Genomic DNA, 24,922 nt, shown 5'->3' with positions numbered 1-24,922 from the left:
GTGAACTATCCCTTTAAGTGTAGTATGAAAAACCTTTGGTGAAAACTTGATAAAAATGCATTTATTTACATAAAAATGATTAGTTTCCGAAGTGCCCTTTTACATAATTTTCTTTTGGAAATATTCAAACATTACAACATAAACAGCTCATCATGGCACTGAATCTGGACTACAAAGTTAATATGCTAAACAAGTTCATTTGTGTATAAAAACACTATACACAAACACTAGAAATGAACCAGACAGTAAGACTGAATAGTTAGGGAAAGACTTTGGCTGGTTATGCGAGGATACATGTTCAAACCTCCAAACGACTCATGAAATCTTTTGCCTTTGAAATAAATGTATTTTCTAAAAAAATATTTCCACATTAAAACATGAGTGCAACACATAAAACATGGCTGAAATGTATTTGAGCAACATTTTTGAAGAATTTTCTGTTAATGCAGTACTGTAAAGTTATTATACTGTATTATATTCATTCATATTTCCTGTTTTGCACTATTAAGCATACAAAAATCTGTGGCTGAGTAAAAAAAATAGCTTTCTTTGTGCATCAGAAAATATGTTTGTGAAAATTCTGACAGTAAGAACCTAAATGATATCTACCAAGCTAAAAATAACAATAATATTAATGACAACATAATAAACAAATGAAAAAAATATATATTTACAGTATTGGACACTTTTCACAGCTCAGTAGCTCTGCGGAGTCTCAAATTCCACAGAAAAGTCCCAAATTAATGTATTTAAGCATTGTAATTTGGAATGGACACTATTGTTGCATTTACAATGATTTATGATGAAGACGTTTCATATTTAATTTCCACTCCAGGGAAATCCTTTGGAAGGTACAGTTGAAATTCAGGCGGGAAACTGTTGTCGATCTCTGAAATCAAGTGAAATGTGAAATAGTCTGTACTTTGGTCATTAAAATTAAAGGCAATAATCATTGATGAAGAATCCTGTGGACACCGAGTTCAAATTCAACTAGGAAAAGTCTTTGCATTCACAGTAGAACAGTGAAATCATGGACACGTTTGGGACGCACTGAAACTCCTATTGACCATTTAAAAATCATACTTGAGGTCTCTTAAAAATGAGGTATATCAGCTTTTGCTGATGTCAATTGAATTTGTGGACAGCTGACGATGAATTTGACCAGGTTGGAGTCCAAGTAACAAGTCTTTTAGCTTAAACATACTGAATGTTAGAAACACGTGAAGATGTTCATATTTCCGTTAATGTGACTTTGTATGCATCTGCGTAGTTTTCGATACTCAGGATAAATGTGTCCTCATTAGAGTAGTGCTCGATGATATTGTCATCCATGTTCACCAGGATCCTGCAATGGAAGAGAATAAACAGTCAAAACGGGCTTATTAGTTGTCATGTGAATGTTACTGTACATGCGTACACTTATGATTGTTTTCAATCAATCACTTACCCTTTCTTGCTCTTCTTGTAAATCTTGAGCATTCTGTCATTGGGAACCCCATACTTCTCAGAAATCTGTCGATACGAAAGAAATCATCAGTCAATCATGTATCCCAGCAGCACACTGACAATAATTTGATTGTTTATAATAAGTCATAACATTTATTTTGGTGATAATAATTTTTTAAATATGATGAAGTCACATATAACTTCCTAGAGGAAGTAGATTGGGATCAGGCTCTGGATTATACATCTTAAAATGGTCATGGATTTTATTTTGACTTTGCTTTGAATAATTTGATTAAAGAAAAAAAAATCTTTGAACTGAAATTTCAGCACAATGCTCCATTACAGTTTTTCTCAGTCACTTTGGTACATTTCTCGAATCATCCTCGACATTTGCAAAACAGTAAATGCATTTCTCAAAACAATTCGGACAAATAGCAAAACACCATGGATTACCTGCAAAAGCCAGTCTCTTGCTCAAAATCCTTAGTTCATCTCTCAAAAGTAAATATCTGTGTCAATGAACATGTCAGTGCCATCAGAATGACAAGTCCTTGTATCATTGTGTCCGGATAAGACAGTCAAATTGCTTAGTCATGTTGTCAATATAACAGTGTACTCTGGAGGGATGTTCTGATGTAAACTATGGCTAAAGTTTTGATGACAATTATTGTAAATTGTTGGTTACACCTTAGTGTATGTGTGAGTTTGATTGTAAGAGACTGGACAAGATTCACATACACTTTTACTGTTTGTACTGTAATTTGTTGACAGACCATGTCATTGCGATACAGAGAGAAAAAGACAGCACTGCATAGCACAAAAGAAAAAAAACTGAAAAACAAAAGTAGAAATATGAACGTCTAATGTAAATGTATTGAAATATGCTTGACATATTATGACAACTTGTTCAACCATTTTGCATGTAAAGACTTATGCTATGAACTAATGCCTCAATGTTGTGGGGGGTAAGACTATTCAACAGAGACCCAATATAATACATTTTGATCAACATGACATAAGCAACTGATAATGTAGGAAACAGCAGAAAATTGTACATAATCATTTGCATGGATGTACACAAGCATTTGCAACTTGTTCAAAGAAATGAGAAACTGCTTTTTTGATGTGCACAAGTGACACAATGATGTGAGAATTGAACAGGTAGTTTTGAGAATTTCAATTCTGATCTGAGAAATGTACCAAAGCGACTGAGAAAAACTGTAATTTAGATTAGAGCGCCCCCTATAGCAACCGATACTCACTGCATCCATGAGTCCTCTGAGAGTGGGCGTCCGCAGCATTAGAGCATCAAACACCTCATCTGACTCCTTCCTCACATACAAGAGCACTGTAAAAAAAACATAGTCATATTAATCTCAAATGAAGTCATAGTTAGTCTGAATTGAATTCTAAAACTTTAGAATCGTGCTACAATCTAATCTGCAGTGGGGATTCAGAGCGTGCTATACATGGAAAGAGTATAGTAAAGTACAATCACCCTACACCTTTCTTTAAAATAGTTTACATACATTTGAAATATAAAATTTCTGTGCTACAATTAACACAAAATATTTAAAAAATGTCCCTAGATACAGATTCCCACAGAGGCTTCAGGAGATTCAGGGAATTTTTCGGTATTGTTTACGGCCTTTGTGGGCATTTGGAGACTATTTTTATTTTTCAATTCTGTGTAGTACAGCAGAAAATACCAACACAATCTCATAGCAATTCTTAACCATTTTACATTTTGCCAAATTGGTGACTAATTTTGTATGAATTTGTACAATCTCATTTAAGATTGACGATTCATGATTATTATTTATTTAAAGACCCCCTGTGGTAAAAATGAAGTTTTTAATGTTGTTTATATGTCTGTGTGGTGTTTTTAATATGCTTTAAGACAAACCATGTGCAAATTCATTAAACATCATCACCATTGCTGAGTATTTTCTGCAGTAAGCTGCAGTAAAGACGCGGTTTGAAATCGCTGGTGTTTCTTACATCACAAACTACCTTGTAACCAACCGTCCATGTGCGGGCGGGCTTTATCACATCATCATTACTATGCTGTGAAGCAGGGGAGTCTCAAAAAAAGCTAAGTTATCTCTGTATATTTTTCTGTTGATATGAAAAATCGGTTACATTTAGGAATATAGCGGGTTAATTATGTATATGATGTATATTACGATGTTATGATGAACTATATGCTTTTCTCCACTGACATTCTATGATGTTTAAAGAGTTTCTAAGGATGCTGATTTTTAGAAGGCAGTCTGAGATGGCGAACGGTAACATGGTTTGTGTAACATTAGCAACACATTATTTGCTGTTTGATAATGTAGTCAAGCAAAAGACTAATCATATTAATTACCATTATGTGTGTGACGTTGTAAAGAGCGATACCATCGTACCAGTGTTTACTACAGTAACTTGAGTAAAGCTGAGTGAGTGGGTCTCAGAGCTGGTGTGTGGAGGCGGGGCTAATTTGCATTTTCATAGATTGAATACGTTTAAATATGTAATTTTGGTGATAACAGATGAGTTTTAAAGGATACAATTATTGACTACAGGGGGACCTTTTTTTCATAAGATCCAGGTTGGAAAAATAAACACTTTAAATGTGTGTGTATATATATATATATATATATATATAGGTGCTGGTCATATAATTAGAATATCATCAAAAAGTGTATTTATTTCACTAATTCCATTCAAAAAGTGAAACTTGTATATTATATTCATTCATTACACACAGACTGATATATTTCAAATGTTTATTTCTTTTAATTTTGATGATTATAACTGACAACTAAGAAAAATTCCAAATTCAGTATCTCAGAAAATTAAAATATTGTGAAAAGGTTCAATATTGAAGACACCTGGTGCCACACTCTAATCAGCTAATTAACTCAAAACACCTGCAAATGCCTTTAATTGGTCTCTCAGTCTAGAGCCCTATTCGCACGGAATTAGTATTATCTGGGGACCTCTGGTGATTTGTAATAATTGCAGAGAATGTCTGTGATCTTAATCCCGTGCGAATCTGCCATGTCTGTAATTTGTAAAGTAAAAATTCCCCTGCAAATTACCTACCATATTTTGCTGAACACTGAGGTCCTGTGATAATATTAGTCCCGTGCGAATCGGCATCTCTGTGATTTGGCCCGGGATTCGGCGGTTCGTACATAATTTTTGCAAGGTTTTTGTGTCCTGTGCGCATTTTTATCTTTATCTTTCACAAAGAATGGAGCTAGGCTGCATATAATGCGCACCGTTATGAATTCCTGTGCGGCTGCGCGGATTTTACTTTCACTTTAGAATGAGCAATTTGGGAGTAAATTGCTTGAATGGTGTGTTTAATATTATTCTTAATGAAAAACACAAAAACAGAACAGTACAGTGACAAACTTGCTTAAATGGGCGCTTTTACATTTAGCTTTGAAACTGAATCTTCCGCTGTATATTGTTATTATATTGCTCAGTTCAGTTTTTAATTGTAGCGTCTGTTCTCTAACTGAAGTAAATTATTTGTATTACTATAAAGCAATCAAAATGAAATCGATACGACTGTTTATAATTTCATACAGCTATATCTATAACGAAAAAACATTTACAAGTCTTTACATCATATCCGGGAGATAAGTCTGTAAATTTGAGTAAAATCACAGGCTTGCTTATCATGTGCGAATGCGGCACGCAAAATTCAGATGTGGGGGAGTAATTTCTAAATCACACAAGGTCCCCAGATAATACTAATCCTGTGTGAATAGGTTTTAGTTCTGTAGGCTACACAATCATGGGGAAGACTGCTGACTTGACAGTTGTCCAAAAGACGACAATTGACACCTTGCACAAGGAGGGCAAGACACAAAAGGTCATTGCAAAAAAGGTTGGCTGTTCACAGAGCTCTATGTCCAAGTACATTAATAGAGAGGCGAAGGGAAGGAAAAGATGTGGTAGAAAAAAGTGTACAAGCAATAGGGATAACCGCACCCTGGAGAGGATTGTGAAACAACACCCATTCAAAAATGTGGGGGAGATTCACAAAGAGTGGACTGCAGCTGGAGTCAGTGCTTCAAGAACCACTATGCAGTGCGCACAGACGTATGCAAGACATGGGTTTCAACTGTTGCATTCCTTGTGTCAAGCCACTCTTGAACAACAGACAGCGTCAGAAGCGTCTCCCCTGGGCTAAAGATAAAAAGGACTGGACTGCTGCTGAGTGGTCCAAAGTTATGTTCTCTGAGGAGAAGCACACAATCCACGTTGCTTGAGGTCCAGTGTAAAGTTTCCACAGTCAGTGATGGTTTGGGGGGCCATGTCATCGGCTGGTGTTGGTCCACTGTGTTTTCTGAGGTCCAATGTCAACGCAGCCGTATACCAGGAAGTTTTAGAGCACTTCATGCTTCCTGCTGCTGACCAACTTTAGAGAGATGCAGATTTCATTTTCCAACAGGACTTGGCACCTGCACACAGTGCCAAAGCAACCAGTACCTGGTTTAAGGACCATGGTATCCCTGTTCTTAATTGGCCAGCAAACTCGCCTGACCTTAACCCCATAGAAAATCTATGGGGTATTGTGAAGAGAAAGATGCGATAAGCCAGACCCAACAATGCAGAAGAGCTGAAGGCCACTATCAGAGCAACCTGGGCTTTCATAACACCTGAGCAGTGCCACAGACTGATCGGCTCCATGCCACACCGCAATGCTGCAGTAACTCAGGCAAAAGGAGCCCCAACTAAGTATGTGCTGTACATGCTCATACTTTTCATGTTCATGCTTTTCAGTTTTGCCAAGATTTCTGAAAATCCTTTCTTTGTATTGGTCTTAAGTAATATTCAAATTTTCTGAGATACTGAATTTGGGATTTTCCTTAGTTGTCAGATATAATCATCAAAATTAAAAGAAATAAACATTTGAAATATATCAGTCTGTGTGTAATGAATTAATATAATATAATATAATATAAAAGTTTAACTTTTTGAATTTTTAGTGAAATAAATTAACTTTTTGATGATATTATAATTATATGACCAGCACCTGTATGTAGGTCTGTCCTGCTCTGACCTTTCTTCTGTGTCTCCTCTCTTAGCTGTTTATGAGGGGGTGGGCAAAAGTCCTCCTCGGATGGCCGGAACATCCTCTTCACCAGCACACTTCTAACACAAAAACACAAACAAACACAATGACTTCATGCTTCTCTAAACTGACCAATCAGATTAACACAACACTGTTTTCAACTAAAACTTTTTATGCGTTTTGGCCGTTCATTTACACGACACCAGTGTTTTGGGGGCCTCAAAATGTCTATTGTCGCTGTGTGAACTACATAAACGTCATGCACATGCGTATTACGTGTTCAGTCTATAGGTGCTTATGGCTCATTTACACGGAGTGGTGCGGTTCAGTACAGTACAGTACAGTAAGATTCGGGACCATAAACCCTGATCCGGCTTGCATTTCCGCCGCCAACAGTATGCTTATAGCCGTGGTGTAGCAATCAACGTCATTCTCACGCGAAGAAGAAAGTGACCTGTAAAAAACAATGAACGACAATGTGTCTGTTGACGACACGCTTTGTTTGAGCTAAGGCTGCAAGGAAAAACAGCCAAAAAAGCATGCACAAGTGACGATTCTGACAAATCAATGTTCTGCAGTGAGTCTAGCTCCACCCTTTAGTACCAGACTACTGGTCTACCCCAACGGAAGGGTGCCAAAAAAGTGGTATGGTGCAGTTCCGAATTAAGGTACCATTCACAACTTCTGACAATGGAAATGGCAAAAATTGCGTACCGTACTGAACTGTATTGAACTGTACCGCTCGGTGAAAAGGAGCCATTAGTGTTTCTTTACAAAGGGACATCGCCAACTACTGGCCTGGAATGCATGATACAGCGTTTTTAGTAGTTTCTGCAGATCTGTGTGAACGGGGATTGTTTTGACAATGTTGTGTACGTGTAAAAGTATGCTAAATTTCCAAAGAAATTTTAAGTAAATATATAAATGTCACAAAATACACAACTTATTTCTCATTTTCGAGTGCAGTAGTGGGCTATATGACCATTTTAAGACATAAGGTAAACTACAATTTAAACATTTTATATATATATTTAATATCTTTTTCAAGTGTGTGTATTATATTGTTTTTACTATAAAGTAATATGAACAAAAACATACAGTAAAGACAATTAAGTAGCTGAACATTTTTTATTTACATTATAAGCCAGACATTTTATGATTAATGTTAATAACAAAGTAACAACATTCTTAAATCACTACGTTTTACACTGAATCATTTCTTTTACATTAAACATTAGTGTGGATAGTTACTTCAACTAATAAATATTCTTGAGGATCCCTGTAATCTACCATTGCGTCAAAGCTACTAGTAAATCTTAGGTGATGTTCATTCAGTTCTGATACAAGAATATCTTTTTCTGGTTTAAAGCTTAAATATTGAGGAAAAAGATCTAACTTACCCCTCTCGTTCAATTTCCTCTGTATTAAATGCAAATACCTGCAAAGAGTACAAAGTTTGTAGTTTTATCTTCTTTAAACATTTATATGCTCAAACATCTCTGTAACATTCAGAACAAGCTTCAAAACAGACACTGCAATGACCAGTTCAGCAGATATCATTCCTAATGCCAAATGTCACCTAAGTATCCAAGATACAAACACTCGAATGCTATTGAAAGGTCAGTCCCTCTCTAATAAGTCTCAGTCTCATTAGACACACAATGGGCCACCCGGGTCTTCAGGACAGTTCTGTAATGAGCCTCTACAACCTTTTTGAGATTTCAGGAAGCAAACGCGGAGGGCAGATTTGGAGACTGCAATTATGGTCGACTGCAAAATGGCAGAGGACTTTTAACACAAAAGAGCATGTGATCTGGTCATTGAGTGTGTTTTCAGACTGACTCATACCTGGCCTGCCCTCTGTAAGTTTCCAAAGTGCACATCCGGGATAAAGAGAACCGGCTGGGCATCCAAATCAGTCATCATTTTAAAGAAGGTGGTGTCAGACTTTTTCGGGAGAGTAACCGCCCCAGTGCCTCCATCCTTTCCTAATGAGATGATGTAATTCCAACATGTAAGAATAACTGTTAGTGATAATAAAGGTGGTGACTCATCCCACACCACACAGGTTTCTGTCCAATCAAATGCTCCTCGATACCAAATGCCACAGACTAGCAAGTAGCACATCATGGTTCACGGCTGGGATGTAACTGAAGACTCTTGATTATTTAACAACAACAAAAAATCATAATAAATTAAAATTCATATTTCAATAGAAAATATGTATATGTATAATTTCTTGTTCTTTAAAGTGTCATGAAACCCCAGTTTTAGCCTGGTCGTTCACACCTCAGAGTTGCAAAAAGTCTCTAAAAATGAGTGTGTAAAGCTGTGGAAAAGTGGGGGTGTAAATGGGGAAGAGGAGAGACAACAACCAATAAAACACAGACCTGCAACACACTCATTATACAGAAACATGAATATTATAATATGACCACGGAGAGAAAAAAATAGAGTTGAGGGCACCTTGATGCCTTTTTCTAAAAATCTAACCCTATATAACAGCATACTGCCAAAACGAGGGAGAAACGCGGAAGAACATTTAAAAGGTCTAATAATATTTTCAGTACATTTAAGAGCACTGCACACACAAAAACGACACGTCAGTTTAACACAGAAAGAATAAATACTTTTTTGCCCATTCTTCTTTGAATTTTAGGTGCACATCATTATCTTCTGTGTATCACAATATTCCATCGTGTCATCACGTTCATGATCAGACGTACGGCTGTATCAGTGCCCTTATTTGCACATATATTTCATTTGAAGAAGAATTAAATATGTGTGCACACACGGTGCTGGTCCATGTTTAGAGCACTACAGTATATGAAATATGTATAATATTAAAAAAAAAACTTGAAACACGCTCGCTCCGGTCTGTATCTGATCTATAAGATCCACGTGCCAAGTGTTGTAAACTCATCGCGGCGTTCTGCACAGAAACCGCTCTCATGTGTGTAATACAGTGCAGTGATTGGGTTAAAAGAGTTCATATTCATGAATAAATGCGGAAGACCGACTGACATAGAATCATGCCCAAGGCCAGTCACACACTCCGAAGGCACGCTTATACCTCACTCCATGACTTTGCTTTTCCACCCGGAAGTATGAAATTGCTCAGAAAAACGCAAAAATAACCAATTTCCACTTAAGGGTAAAAATGTATGAGTGCTTTTAGTGTTTTCAGTGATGTGCAGCTTGTACATATCTGTTCACATCTCAAAAAAAATTGTTTTGGGGTTTCATGACCCTTTAAAACTTATTTTTATGAATTGAAGATATTTTTAACTTTCAGTGCTTCAGACCTTTTGTTTTCTTGCGGTTCTGTTTCCTCTCTTCATCTCTGATCTTCCTCTCCGCTCCCTGTACAGCACAAACACAGACCGAACAGACATACAGAATTAAGGCTGTGAAAAGTAACAATAATGAACAACCACAAGGTGGCGCTACAGTTACTGAATTTGAAAACCAAGAACAGCATAAATGATGTCAGAATTCAACTGACCCACTTAAGCTGTAAACACTTCACTGCTTATTAGAATAAGTGATCATGCATGCAAAATAAAGAAACGGGCCAGCATGTTAGCGTCCTGAGGTTTTTTGAATGGGTTTTTCATTAAATGCCTGAAGGTCTGTGGTTATATAAATACATCAGTAATACCCCCTTGTGATTTTTTAAAAGCTTTTACTTGTCTTGAAAAAGGCAAGGCGGTTACTAATAAGTTTCTAAATGTAACTACAGAGGCTGTCTGGGACATTAAACGTCATGGCGACAAACAAATAAACTCATCTACTCACTAGTCCGTTTTTACAGCCCCATTGTGTTTATAATTGCTCTCTTGCAAACTATTCTAACTCAAACTTTCAGGGAAAATGTTTTTAAATAAAGACTGAAAGAGCTGTCAAAGTTTAATGGAAGGTGACGTTAAAGTCATGCGACTGTGGTGTAGCCTTCCGTGTAAGAATCATAAACTTTAGTTGGTCACAGAGCTTATTTTCTGCAATCATCCAAAACGCCAATGGAAAAATCATATAGTGTTTTTGTCTAGGGAACCAGTGATGTGAACTTAAGGGTCGAGCTACAAAAATATGTCATCACTGCAGCGTTCTATTACTGCCGTCTTAACAGTTGTCTATGACTGCTTCCACAGATGCAGCATGATATGTTAGAATACTGTACAGGTTCAAAGGTTAAAGGTCAAGGTTTACCTTATCACAGAAGACCTTGATTTGGCTGTAGGCTCTGTGCAGGGGTTTGTTACTGCGGTTGTTGTAGCTGTAGGTGTCTATCTGTATCATCAGAGGAAGACCCTTCACCCCCTTTTGAGAGGAGAAATCTGTGCTCAGGCAGTTCACTGTGATGAAGATCTAACAATCAGAGAAAAAGACAAAAACAGTTCAGTTCTCCATGAAAATGTATATTTGCAAAATAAGCAAATAAAATACATTTTTAGTGGTGTCTGTCTCTGCGAGGTTGTTATGATATGCAATGTAAGTAACACTTTGCATCCAAATGCACATGTAACAGACTGTTGCATAAAAACTTACATATTCATATTTTCTAACAGCTTTGACCTACACAATCGTGACCGTTGAAAGAGCACCTTGTTTTTCACCCACCAGCCACCTACACGCAAAACAGGTGCCTGCCTCGACACGTTTATCTGTACCACTGGCTGCTACAGAAAACAACGTTCAGACTTCACACTAAAGACTATACTGTTTCATCTGAAGAGAATATAAATGCTCCAATTGAAGTAAATATTAATTTTATATTAATGTAAGACCAAATTTTAATCTTAAATGTCATCTTTACATGCATGCTTCTCAAAGATTTGGAACAAGGCCTTGCTCACTAAATATTTATGTGGTTAGTTATTAACAGTTTCATATAATCAACCATTACCAATGCCAGAGGACAAGAAAGAGGCCATCGTCAGGTGAAGCATGCTACTACTCAGCATGGTAAGAAAACTAGATTGGAGAACTTCATATGAACTCTACACTTGTATGGCATAGGGAAAACTTTATTTCCTACAATGCCACCTCAATGATTGATAAGGAAAACAGTAATTACATGATTGAATTTTTTGCCCAAAACATTTCAACAATTAGGATAGCGATTTGGATTAACACTACAGACAGAGTGCAAGACATTAATTCAAACATTAGTGGTCAGTAAGAGAGCAAAGATGCATTCAACTGATGTCAAAAGTGACAGTAAAGACATTTATAATATTACTAATGTTACATTTCTATTTCAAATAAATATTTCGATTTTTCAGAATTTTTAACTTTCTATTCACTAAAGAATCTCGAAAATGTTTATCATGGTTTCATTAAAAATATTAATATTAATGATGCTGCAATTTCAGCTTTTCCATTAGAGGAATACATTATACACTGCCATTCAAGAGTTTTGATCTGTAAGATTTTTAATGTTTTTAGAAGAAGTCTCTTCCAGTGACCAAGGCTACATTTACTTTATTAAAAATACAACAAAATATTTGTTGTAATATTGTGAAATATTATTCAAATGTAAAAAAGAATGTTTTATATTGTAATATATTTTAAAATGTAATTTATTTATGTGATGCAAAGCATCACTACTCCAGTCTTCAGTGTCACATGATCCTTCAGAAATCATTCTAATATGATGATTTGACGCTCAAGAAACATTTATGATTATTATCAATGTTGAAAACAGTTGTGTAAAACATTTTTTAGGATTCTTTGATGAATAGAAAGTTCAAGAGAACAGTATTTATCTGAAATAGAAAGCTTTTGCAACATTGTTCAAAAGTTTTGGGAAATTAAAACATTTATTCGGCAAGGATGCATTAAATTGATCAAAAGTGACAGTAATAACATTTATAATGTTACAAAAGAATCTATTTAAAATAAATTTTATTCTTTTGAACTTTCTATTCAGTTCAAAATAGAAAAAATAGATGCAGCCTTGGTGAGCATAAGAGAAAAATCTTACTGATCAAAAACTTTTGAACGGCAGAGTATACAATACAATATATATATTATTGTTTTTACTGTATTTTTGATTTTTTTTAAATGCAGGCTTGGCGATCATGAGAGGCTTTCAAAAACATTAAAAAAATCGTACAGACTACAAAGTACTACTGTGGTGGACAACTCGTAAAAGAGACTGAGCCTTTCCACACTGCAACAAGGACATCATTTCCACCTCACAGATCAATGGCTTGTGGAGAAATTCAGTTTATGGCTTCCTCCATTCCAGCCAGCCATGATGAGAACAGCTTTGAAGGGACTTGTAATAAAAGTTGAGAGTATGTTAGGTCAGAGTATGAGATGCTTATCAGATCAAACTGAGAGCCTTTCACACCCCACTGCATGTTTTTACATGAGCTTGGACTCAACTAAAAAAAACTGAATACACTTATATATGTCCAAGGGCGGTTACACTAAGACATCATATAGTCCACATTAATAGGTATTACTAGTGTGAGTTGGCCCAATAAAAAGCAAATGTTTGCGTAGAGAGCTTTAGTTGAATATACTCCAGAGGCGAGTGTTTGAACTGAGCTGTATTGCAACAGAAGAGCCACAATGGGAGGGCAGGACTCTACCTGTGAGGCTGGGAGGATCTGGACTCAGGTTTGTGTGCATTTGGCCGTGTACACAGACCTGGTCCATTTCCTTCTGTCAGTAGCATATAAATGAAACCTGAGACCCCGTACAGAGAAAATAGAGGTTTAAGTTAATAGACAGAACAGGGGATGATGCAGCAGGGTATTGTGAATCCCAAGCATCACGCTATACAGGGCTCTTGGGGAGGGTTCAACAACCGGGGAGAGAGACTAATGCGTGTAAAATACACATATCATATGTCGTAACACTCCACCCTGTGTCTCAATAACATTTTGTGTATCACACACAATGGAGGTAAAATGACTGAATGAGAGTTTGTGACAAAACATAGATGTGCTGATGCAGTCGAGTAAAACAACTACACCTGCCAATTCATCATCCATGATGACCATTAATGCAAGCAGGATGTCCATAAAACCAAAACACACAATGGAGAACGAATTAATTGTAAATTTGCTGTGCCACGTCTAAACCACTGAGTACACAGTCTTGGTGCTAGGTGACTTACCTTGGCCTCCTCATTCACGTCCCAGGTAAATGACACAGCATTATAAGCGATTTCTTCAATATTCCCAATTGTGTTGAAGCTCTCTTTGTAGTCAGCTGTAGATAGAACAGGAAAAGTCAGTTCTCATCCTTGCTGGAAAAAAACAAACAAAACACAACCAGGATATGCTGTGTTTTGGATACAGGTTTACCAGGTATTTGAACAGCTATGCACCACTACACCACAACTAACCTGCATAAACCAGTCAAGACCAGCATGCAATTCACTCACAGGCTGATACTTGCAAGGGGGAGGCATGTACAGTATCATACAAGTTCTATGGTACATGATTAAGTTTAGGGAGAGATGTAATAATTGTAAGAACTGGGTATATGAACAGCTCTGGCGAGTGTCGAACAATGGCGACATTAAGACAATGTCTGCCAAAGCAAGCGGTTTTAAGCTTGATAAGCCGAGTGTATATAAAACAGCACTCTTCCACGCCAGATAACTCTTATCTGTTTATGTAAACAAACACTTGCTTTTTTAGTAGCCGCTTGATAGGCTATTTATGACCACTCACACTTTAAACAAGTCTGTGATTCAGTCTAAACGTCATTACTTTATAGATTTACAAAAAGGACGGGTGATCTCATAACTCTTTCAATGGCTGGAGTCAGCCTGTCTATGCTAGCTTAGCTACGGCAGTTAACTTTACATTCTTCCTAAGTGTTTGTTTTATTGTCCACCAGGCTAAAAGTATCAAATTGGTTAGAAAACAAATAGTACCCATTTGTCAAGTCAAGTCCTGGAGGGCCACTGTCCTGCAGAGTTCAGCTCCTCCAACCCTGATCAAACACACCTGAACAAGCATTTCAATGTCTTCAGGATTACTATAAAACTACAGTTTTTAACAGGGTTGGACCTAAACTCGGCAGGACAGTGGCCCTCCAGGAACATCCCTGTTTTGAGGTATCATTCATTGCCATGCAACAGGTTACACACATGCTCATTATAGAAAAGCTGTTCTCAAGTCATTGCATGCACAGTATGAACTGCATTTCCTTCATACAATCTATGTGTTTACTAAATCAACTGGAGGAAAAAAAGATTGTCATGACTATTAAAACAAAATCCCAAACCATACGTATGAGTAGTAATAGTGCTGATTTCCTATGCTAATTAGACATTCTTTCTTCAGTTATGAAGCACTTTGTAATTTAATAAGCTGTCATTACAGGGGCGTTTGTCTTGATGTTAAGTAAACCCAACACCTGTCTTACTTTGGGGTAACTTAGGGATTAGGAAGGGCAAAACTCTTCCCAATGGACTGCCTTTGCGTGGTTTACCAAGCACACCCATCGATGCCCGTAAGCGAGCTCCCCCCGTTAAATAGCCCCATTCAAATCCCAGCTCTAGTGACATGGCCCCAAGCCTGAGGAACAATCCCGCCTCAACTGCTATTCAAATCCCAACTGTGCAGGTGTCAGGTTTCAGTCACTGTCTCCCCTATTTGGCTTCAGCATACTGCCGTATACCATGTGCCCACAGGTCTGTCCATCTCCCTAATCCATCAACATTTACTTTCCATCCCGTAGCACAATGTTCTCCTTAAAGTGTCTCATCAAAACATTCTTGTATTTTTGCCCCATCTAAGAGGGCAGGGTTTAAAACAAGGATGGCTGCCATTACGGCTCAGATATTCCCTCAGGGTGCTCCCAGGATTTGAAAGTCTTGGGGCCAAATCTTGACAAAGGACATAGCAGAGCATCTGATTACTGGAGATGAGGGGAGGACAAGAAGCAACAGGCTCAGGATGACTGTTCTTTCAAGGTGTGACAAGACCGAGAATAAGATGTGAATTGTTTGGGCTCATAGCTGCCCCACGCCAGGTGGACAATTTTGGGCCAGTATGTAAAGGGTTTTTTTCTCATTAAACTAGAATCAGAAGCTGGGCTAGTGATCTGAAGGTCACAAGTTCAAATCCCAGGTGTTGTGACTCATGGAGCTGGAGAATAATTGGGATATTCTAACACCATTGCACCCTTACGTAAGCCCAGGTTGTGTCAACTTTCCCTGAAATTGAATTGAAAATCTTTATTGTCCACACATGTGGAAATTCATCTTTAGTCTCACAAGAAAAACATATACAGTTGACTACAATAAAGTACAACAAACCTAAAATGCAAAAGTAACATGCTCCATACATTAAAAACAAGCTTATTAGACTAAGACCATAAATACAATTACTAGGAATATTACTAAAAATAAGCACCCTTAGTTTCATAATACACAGACATATGTCATTTATTTAATAAAATAAGTAATAAAGTGTGCACTGTGTAGCTGTGGATAAGAAACCACCGTTAAGTGTCTAATAACTAATTAACACCAGGGATTTAGTAAGAAAGGAGATGTGTCCATATGTCAAAAAATACCTCTGTAAATAGATCTGTATCTATCTGTAAAAAATCTCAGGGCAGACTCTAGTAATCTGTGTGTATAGTAGGGATGACCCCGAAGCCTAAATCCCAATTCGGAAAGGCACAGAAAATGAATAACGCATTATCAGATTTATCGTATCACATGAAGATAGTAAGGAGAGATGACCACAGCTGCCAGGATGATGGCAGAGGATTTGGTGCGCAACAGATCCGGAGCGTCATTGACAAATATCTTATCTTGTAAAATATGTGGTCAGTACTGCTGCTCCCTATACATAGTATGCATGATCGCGCAAATTTCAATACCTTGCATATTGATAGTGGCTCCCTGATGCCGGCAAATTATATACAATATAATTACCCAACTATATAATCGTCAGAGAATGCTAAAGCCGCTGCATAGCCTTTAACCATTTAGCAACCTAGTACCCTTTAGCTGAGCAGGGGAAAACCAAGAGGAACCAATCTTCAGAAAGCCCTGAGGGCTTCTAGAATGTGAGGCACCATCAGTCTTCAAACTAGTGGTGAATGACCATTCAGACCAAAGAGTGTTGAGTAGTACTGTGGTTAATGATTTTTTGAAAAATATGATGCATAATCTACGCAAGTACAAGAACGCAAATTCTTCAAGTTATGCATTCTCAATCTCATTGGCCACGTCAACTCTCTTTCACGTCAACTACTGCCATGTGGAGCAACAGTTTGAAGTGAATCTTGCTTTTCTATTCTGTATAATGCAAGGGTGTCCAATCCTTCTCCTGGAACAGGCAGTGTCCTGCAGAGTTTATGTTTCTAGTGATCAAGGTCTTCAGGATCACTAGAAACTTCCAGGCAAGTGTTTTGGAGCAGGTTGGATCCAAACTCTGCAAGACGTTGGTCCTCCAGGAGCAGGACTGGACACCCCTGGTTTAATGGTACAGATATTTGAAGGTAAATCTATGGCCCCATGCCACACAAAACCATTTTTACTTGTATTTTTTGAAATATGTTAGGTGCATATGTGTTTGTGTTATGTCGTGAATGTGAAAATGAACTGCCATCTCCTCTGGCAGCTCTAGCCACTGAAAAGAAATAAGCGGAGAAATCAGGCCATTTACAAAAGCTGGTCAGTCTGACATGCAGACATGAGTCTTCCTGCAGGCTTTCTATACTACGCTAGAATGGCTTGAAACAAGGTAACCAAGGCATTTTTTCCACAAAATTTTTTACAGAGTCCATGGTAGAGACATTACCACAAAAGTAATGAAATGCGTGTGACAGGGCACCTTTAAGTATGCTGTGCACCAAACTAAATCAAACACATTATATACAACTGGATTGCACTGTTGCAATCCATTGGCCAAAGCACATACAGTAGGTCTGCATTTGCATACTTGTGTAGAGCAGTGGTTCCCATCCTTTGTCCTGGAGTATCCCCAATTCGTTATAATCAAGCACACCTAATTCAACTCAACTCGTTTGTACAGTGTCTCTCAACCCCGATCCTGAAGGACCCACAACACTACACATTATGTATGCCTCCCTAATCAAACACACAGGATTTAGATTATTAGCTCATTAAGCCGGGCTAAGACTACAGGGGCTTCAGGCCAATTTATCCCCAATCGCATCCAGGGCCATGATCTGTTCGCAGACACATCAGGGCCGCCCTGACAATATCAAACATGTTTGATATTTGGGCGCCAGTAAATAGGGATGATTACGACTAGGATTACGTTAGTACTTCCACAATAGCCAGTGAGGGAGACAGACGTGACATAACTTTTGAAATCGCAACCACTAAACAACAAGCAGCTGTACGGGTCCGGTGGTTAGCGGAGATATAGGAATGGCTGGTCGAAATATGGCAACAACATGGCTGTTTTTTTCTCACTACAAAGAATTTGCCCCGTCACAGTATCCATTTTGTTTACATCCACTTCCCTGTGAGATCACGCAAGGTGCTAAATCTGGCATGACAATCTTAAGAATATTTTGTAGTGTGTGATGCGCCACGATATTCAAATCTTGTAATGTATGCAGGTTTGAGATTAGAAAGACGAAATTTTGTGTAGATTCTTCTTATGTGCGTGATGCAGGCAGATTTCATAATCGGTTAAGATTTAAAGACTCCAGTAGTCTGAGCCCGGCTTTAGTAGAGACTACAAGATATGAAATGGGTGTGTCAGACAAAGGACACATTCAAAATGTGCAGTGTTGGGGATTCTCCATGAACAGGGTTGAGAAATACTTCATTATTAGACACTCCAAGAGATGAAATTGGTGTTTCAGATATGGAAGAGGGTTGGGAACTACTAGCATAGAGGCTCAGGAGTGTTTGATTAGGATTGAAGCTACATTATGCAGGATGGTAGTCCTCCAGGATCAGGGTTAGAGACCCCTGGGCAATTCCTGATTCAAGATCAAAACTAAACATTTATCTCAATAATAAGGAGGAAGCCTCACCGATGTCCAGAACCCTCTGCTTTGCAGTGTGCTGGCGAGAGTGCCAATACTTCCAATATTTGAGCTGCTCATCACGGTTCTTATCTTCACTGAATACAACCATGATGACACTCTGAGAAAGGAGGTTAACAGAGGTTATCACAATCCACACTTACTTCATGTCTGTTCCAAATGATCAAGAGCTGACTAGCACGTCGATAAACTATAACCATAACAAGAACAGAAGATATAGTCATACACTATCATTCCAAAGTTTGTGATTTTTTTTAAATGTTTTTGAAATAAGTGTCTAATGCTCTCCAATGCTGCATTTATTTGATCAAAAATACAGTAAAAACAGTAATATTGTGAAATACTATTACAATGTGAAATAACCGTTTTATCTTTAAATTTATATTTAAAAATAGAATTTATTCCTGATGACAAGGTTGAATTTTCAACCGAATTCCCTACAGTTGAAAACTGCGCTTTCAAGAAGTTGTACTTTCAGAAAATTTAGTAAACCATGATAAATATTTTCAGGATTCTTTGATGAATAGAAAGTTCAAAAGAACAGCATTTTAAATAGACATTTTTATAACATTTTAAATGCATTTACTGTCACTTTTGATCTATTTAGTGCTGAATAAAAGTATTAATTTCTTTAAAAAATCATACTGATCCCAAACTTTTGAAAGTTAGTATAGTTTTATCTACAAAAAAGAGCTGTCGATATATTACATATGACATTTAAATCAAAGCTCCAAAATTAATGTAATTCAATAACATGACATTGTTACATTATACCTTCCAAGTTATTTCAAAATATCTGGTTTGATAGAAGAACACCACTCACCCTCACTTTGCTGATGGGATGTCGGAGGCGTTTATTGGCACTTGTCTCATTCAGTGTAATAGCGTAGAACTGGCCCTTGTTCAGATAGGTCATAGGCCCTTCACCCTGCTTCTGCCGCAACGACCTGCTGGCCTCTAATGTGTACTGGAAAGTGTCTCTGTTGAAGAACATGTTTTTCAGTTATGTGAGAGCCGATTCACCATAATAATACAAGCCTATTGGTGAACATTAATTCTGTATAACACTTACAACATATCTGACTGGTCAAATATGAAGTCATCAGCTCCAAGCGACGATGAGCGGTACTTCTGCATCAGAGAAATGATCACCCATTAATTTGCTTACTACATCCAAGTTTTATGACAAACAAATGTTCCTTAAACACCAGATATTAATCTCACTTCATTGCTGTCTTCTTCATAGGTGCTATCTGGACTACTGCGATGGTCATCCTTCCTATATCCACTGTGACATACGGACGGGGTGTCGAACGAGTGGGCCTGTTCACAGATGACCCGCATCTGTTCCTCTCCTTCTGTCCTGTAGTGAACTCCCGAAGCCATGAAAACAGGAGTGTACACCTCAGCCTTTACCACAGAAGCGGCCCCACTCTCTCCAGCCGCCGCGCTGTACTGTTCCCGTTTGGTGTCCTGGTGTTCCGTGTTGAGTGACAGATTAACGGGATTAACTGATTTCAGTACCTGGACACGATTATCCACTGTCTCTGGCTCCATTTGACTGCTGTTTCCCACTGTAATGTTTCTGAGATGGTATATGAAAGTATAAAATATTTATTGTGTGTATTTCACAATTTTTAAACCATTTATTCAACTCTATATTCACAACTGTTTCCCTGACCTCTTTTCCGGTTCCTCTGACATTTCAACCCCTTTGCTGGTTGGTAACACTCTCCTATCTTTGGGCACCTGCAGAAGATAAAACATCAATATACAGCAACGCTGATAGTTTCATAGGCACTGTTTCACCATAATTGCTTTATTGGAGATTTATCACTTAGAGATACAATCACTGACTTATGAAAACTGAAAACTGCCTGATTGTCTTCTATCAATAACTTAGAGTAACAAAAAGGCATAATATAACTTAGGCATAATTTCACCATATCCTTACTATGCTTGTATATTTTGGATAATGTCAGCTATAAAGTTGTACCTTGGTTGCCTTGACAATGAAATAATAATGTTTTTGTTCATTAGCTGTGGATGAAAAATGATGGAAAGTGGAAGTGTAGAAGTAATCATGTGACACCTTTTTTACAGTGTATATAGGCATTTATATCTATTTGATTTCATTTAAAAATTTATATTTTCAAAATGTTTTAATTAAAATTCCTTAAAATCAGCATAAATTAGTTGTGAAAATAAATGTAATTAGTTAAAAATGATGAACAGTTCAAATATGGCTAGCTTTGGAACAAGCAAGATTCAATTAGTTAAAATGTTAAGATTCAATTAGTTAAAAAATGGTATGCATATAATAAATTGGATTTATTGATGATACATATATAAACCTGGTAATTGTGTATTTAAAACACATTTGCTTTATTTGTACTGTAACATAAATCTCATTCATATTTTCTTATGTTTCATTTAAACATGACTGTTTTTTTTGTACTTACAGTTTTAATAAAGTTACAAATATGGATATTTTTCTTACAACAACGCATCGCTTCACTTCAGAAAGCCTTTATTAATACCCTAGCGCCATATGGATTACTTTTATGATGGATGGATTTTGGGCTTCAAAATCTAAGGTACCATTCACTCCCATTATAAAGCTTTGAAGGGCCAGGATATTTTTTTATATAACTACAATTGTGTTTGGCTGAATTCATTTTTGGGTGAACTAACCCTTTACGTTCATTCGTTTATGTTAAAACTGTGTAATCCAAACAGATGGAAATATAGGCCCAGTTACTATCTACTTTCATTGTATGGAATAGATCAGTGTGAACATTCTGCTGAATTTTATTTCACCGAAGAGAGAGAGGTTTCGAACACCATGAGGGTGAATAAATGATGTCTTAGCTGATGTCACTGACCTTGTAGTACTCATAGAGGAGCCCCAGGGCGGCAGCACTGTCTTCATCTCCATTGATGCTCATCATGGCCTTTGTGGCCGCAGTAAGAGGATTCTCCAGGTAAGACCTCCAGGCCTCATCCTCACTGGTGAAGGCCCGACGCTGGTGGAAGGCCGTCTCATTGGGCACCACTACAACCAGCCTCTTACTGGGACACGCACGCAAAACATAAAACAGTATATCAGCACAATAGCAGACAGAAATACAGACATAAATGATCCAGATGATAAAGCTTCATGTAAAAGCTCTATTTTGCATACTGATGAAAACAACCCTGCACACTGCTCCTTTTGTGAGAGTGTGATGTACAGTGTATTGATGTCAGAGAACATCTAACCAAACAAATACTGACCGCATAGACTTCAAAAGTCTTCTGCATTTTACTGCCTGACAGACAACTAGAGCTAAAATGTATGACACATGACATGAGGAAGTAAAACTTCTGGCTCTAGAGTATTTTGATGTGCGAGTCTCCCTGTTTAATAACCCAATTTGATATAATATGATATTAAATCTATATCTGACTGCTTTCATTCTTCAGTATGAACAAGATATTCAGTAACATACAGTGGCCCCCAATGAGTTTTTGGATACTCAAGCCATACCTAAAAAGAAATATACAATCAAAATTGAAGCAACAAAAATAACTTATAAAAAAATTATGTTACTAGAACATATTTATTGAATGGTTATGCTCTTATAATTAATTTGGCATTTGTGAGATTTATTCCATACAAACTAATTTGAGATTAAATGATTCTTGTCATCGGATAATAGTGATCTGTGAATTTATTTTGTGTTGGTTATAAAAGTCTGTATTTAATTGGGAAAAATATTGGTATTTGTATTGGTATTTACTTCTCAAATATTGGAAGTATTGGCACTCTCGCCAGCACACTGCAAAGCAGAGGGTTCTGGACATCGGTGAGGCTTCCTCCTTATTATTGAGATAAATGTTTCGTCTTGATCTTGAATCAGGAATTGCCCAGGGGTCTCTAACCCTGATCCAGGAGGACTACCATCCTGCATAATTTAATCTTCAATCCTAATCAAACACTCCTGAGCCTCTATGCTAGTAGTTCCCAACCCTCTTCCATATCTGAAACACCAATTTCATCTCTTGGAGTGTCTAATAACGAAGTATTTCTCAACCCTGTTCATGGAGAATCCCCAACACTGCACATTTTGAATGTGTCCTTTGTCTGACACACCCAATGAACGGAAATTTTTTCAAATTTGTATGGTAACAAATACTAAATGTTTTTTAAATGAAAAAGTTAAAGTGAAACCCTATAGTCAAACGTTTCCATTTATTCCCCCTAATATAGATGCTTCGTCATCCTCTACTTCCTAAACTACTTCCTACGTTACAATTTAACAGCCAATGCACACCCTTTTTTTAAGAGGGGCATTTTACCACATTTTACCCTGCTTAATGTATCTAAGGTATATTTTTACATACATAGATGTTTTTTCCCAACCCAAATCTGGGTTTGGCTCACTTAAATTTAGTAAAAGTGTTCTAAAAATATTGAAGTGTCTTTAGTAGTTACATAAAGTGTCTTCAGAACACACATTAGTAAACACACACATGTACACACAAGCAGTGAGGACAGAGCATGTACTCCTGTTGGGGTCTTTCACTGGAAAATGCATGGTATAGGGTAGATTAAGTGGGACACAATCTTATTCATTTTTATCATTATATGCATATTCATCCATAAAAATTTCAAATAAAACAATTCTGACAACTTCAGAGGATTAGTTGGACCACAGTGCAAAATGATGTGTGAATGAAGTATTTTCAGGCATATCATGTTGAGGTTATATAAAAAATTATATTTTTAAAAAATAGCGTGATGGTTTTGATGATTAGGGATTTATACATCACCTGAAAGCTGAATAAATAGCTTTCCATTGATGTATGGTTTGTTAGGATAGGACAATATTTGGCTAATATACAACTATTTGAAAATCTGGAATCAGATGGTGCAAAAAAGTCTAAATATTGAGCAAATCACCTTTCAAGTTGTCCAAATGAAGTCCTTAGCAGTGCATATTACTACTAATAATAAAACTTTTGATATATTTAGGTTGGAAATTTACAAAATATATTCATGGACCATGATCCTTACTTAATATCCTAATGATTTTTGGCATAAAAGTAAAAACAATTGATAATTTTGACCCCATAAAATGTATTGTTAGCTATTGCCATAGACCCGTGCAAATTTTTGTGATCCAGGGTCACATATGGTTTTGTGTGAAGAGCTAACCCATCGGAAACATATTTTATGTAAATTATCAAGTTTCCCACTTTACTGTATTCACCTTGTTTAAATGGAATAGAACAAAAATTATATTTTGTCATTTTCTAATAAATCGAATTCTTTGACACACCTAGAGATTATTTAGCTATCACTATCAGGCTCTGAGGAATGTAAGACCCGTATTACAACCAACAACCCTCAAGAGAAACAAATAGTCCAGTATATTTTTCAAACAAAAATATGTTTTAGGCTAGTCACCACAAACATAAATAAACGGGTTGCTATTATGGATGGGACAATAGATCTGAACTCTGTATTAAAACAATCAAAACAACCGACTTTAAACAATCTTTTCAAACGTCACATTAAATGAAAAAAACACTGTATTAAAACAAAAACAAATAAACACGTCTACATAAATGAGAGAAATAAACTAAATAAAAACAACACAAAAAATGCTTAAAAATAAGTAAATCTTTATTTGTATTTATTTATTTATTAAATACCATAGCGAATAGTCCTTCCCCTTTAAATAGTAAATGAATGCGAATGAATTTCAGGTAGCTTATATTCAAGGTGTTTCCTCAGTGAAAAATGGCGTTTTGACCGCAAAAAAAAAACGTTCCCTCTGCGGTGGGATTCTATCTATAAAAACAACAATAAACCAAACAAGATCTGTATAATATCATACACCGTTAACGTAGCTAATGCGAATATAAAATAAAGTTTTGAGAGAATTTATCTTTTATGAAAGTAAAAATGCAGAACGGCTCTCGTTGACGTTCCGATACTTGTGTTGAGGTAATGGAAGATTGTGTCGCAGTCATGACTCTTACCTGTCTGTCTCCTGTGACATATTTCTCTTCCTCCGCGGTTCTTCCTTGTGAAACTGGACTTTCAAGTCGGTGCAGGTAATAGAAGACAGAGCGCGAGTGAGAGATGCCAGAACCCGGGCTACAGGTAAATCGACTTTCCCTCTCCGATTAGCCTATTTCTCAAGGGCTGAAGGAGCAGGTAGGAAACACCTGAGCACCCTGTCCCGTCCTTCGCCGAGATTTTAATGTGTAGTTTTGAGTTTCAAAATTATATTTTAAATCTTTATAACAGGTTAAATCTACTTTTAATCTTTTTATTGTTTGCTTATAGACCTAGCCTATAGGTAAACTTTGATAGGGTTTTTTTCTCTGTGC

General features: G+C 37.0%; 1 protein-coding gene across 4 annotated transcripts; it reads right to left on the bottom strand.

The window, feature by feature from the left end:
• Positions 1-24,922, bottom strand: grhl2b (grainyhead-like transcription factor 2b). Of its 4 annotated transcripts, none has more exons than XM_079829763.1 (16): positions 24,569-24,922; positions 21,424-21,610; positions 20,220-20,287; positions 19,763-20,123; positions 19,611-19,669; positions 19,362-19,518; positions 18,527-18,638; positions 13,659-13,753; positions 10,736-10,894; positions 9,832-9,889; positions 8,375-8,514; positions 7,927-7,964; positions 6,515-6,606; positions 2,709-2,794; positions 1,448-1,512; positions 1-1,345 (listed from the first exon to the last, which is right to left on the bottom strand). In XM_079829763.1, exons 1-16 carry the CDS (start codon positions 24,586-24,588, stop codon positions 1,231-1,233), a joined length of 1,812 nt encoding a protein of 603 aa, XP_079685889.1. In that variant the 5' UTR covers positions 24,589-24,922; the 3' UTR covers positions 1-1,230. The 4 variants fall into 4 exon arrangements, with proteins under 4 accessions (XP_079685889.1, XP_079685888.1, XP_079685887.1 ...); XM_079829762.1 differs by having other exon boundaries at positions 6,488-6,606; positions 19,368-19,518; positions 24,569-24,660; XM_079829761.1 differs by having other exon boundaries at positions 6,488-6,606; positions 24,569-24,617.

This window comes from Gobio gobio (assembly GCF_949357685.1).
Source record: "Gobio gobio genome assembly, chromosome: 11".
Taxonomy (NCBI): Eukaryota; Metazoa; Chordata; class Actinopteri; order Cypriniformes; family Gobionidae; genus Gobio; species Gobio gobio.
The sequence above is the reverse complement of the archived record's forward strand: the minus strand, read 5'-3'. Positions and strand labels throughout refer to the sequence as shown.

Bases quoted from the DNA above. Each gene is read 5' to 3' on its own strand.
- grhl2b (XM_079829761.1), bottom strand. From the start codon at position 24,588: ATGTCACAGGAGACAGACAG. The intron at 20,124-20,219 runs GTCAGGGAAACA...ATACCATCTCAG, and splicing joins TCAGAGGAACCGGAAAAGAG to AAACATTACAGTGGGAAACA. The intron at 6,607-7,926 runs GTAAGTTAGATC...TTTTTGTGTTAG, and splicing joins GAGGAAATTGAACGAGAGGG to AAGTGTGCTGGTGAAGAGGA.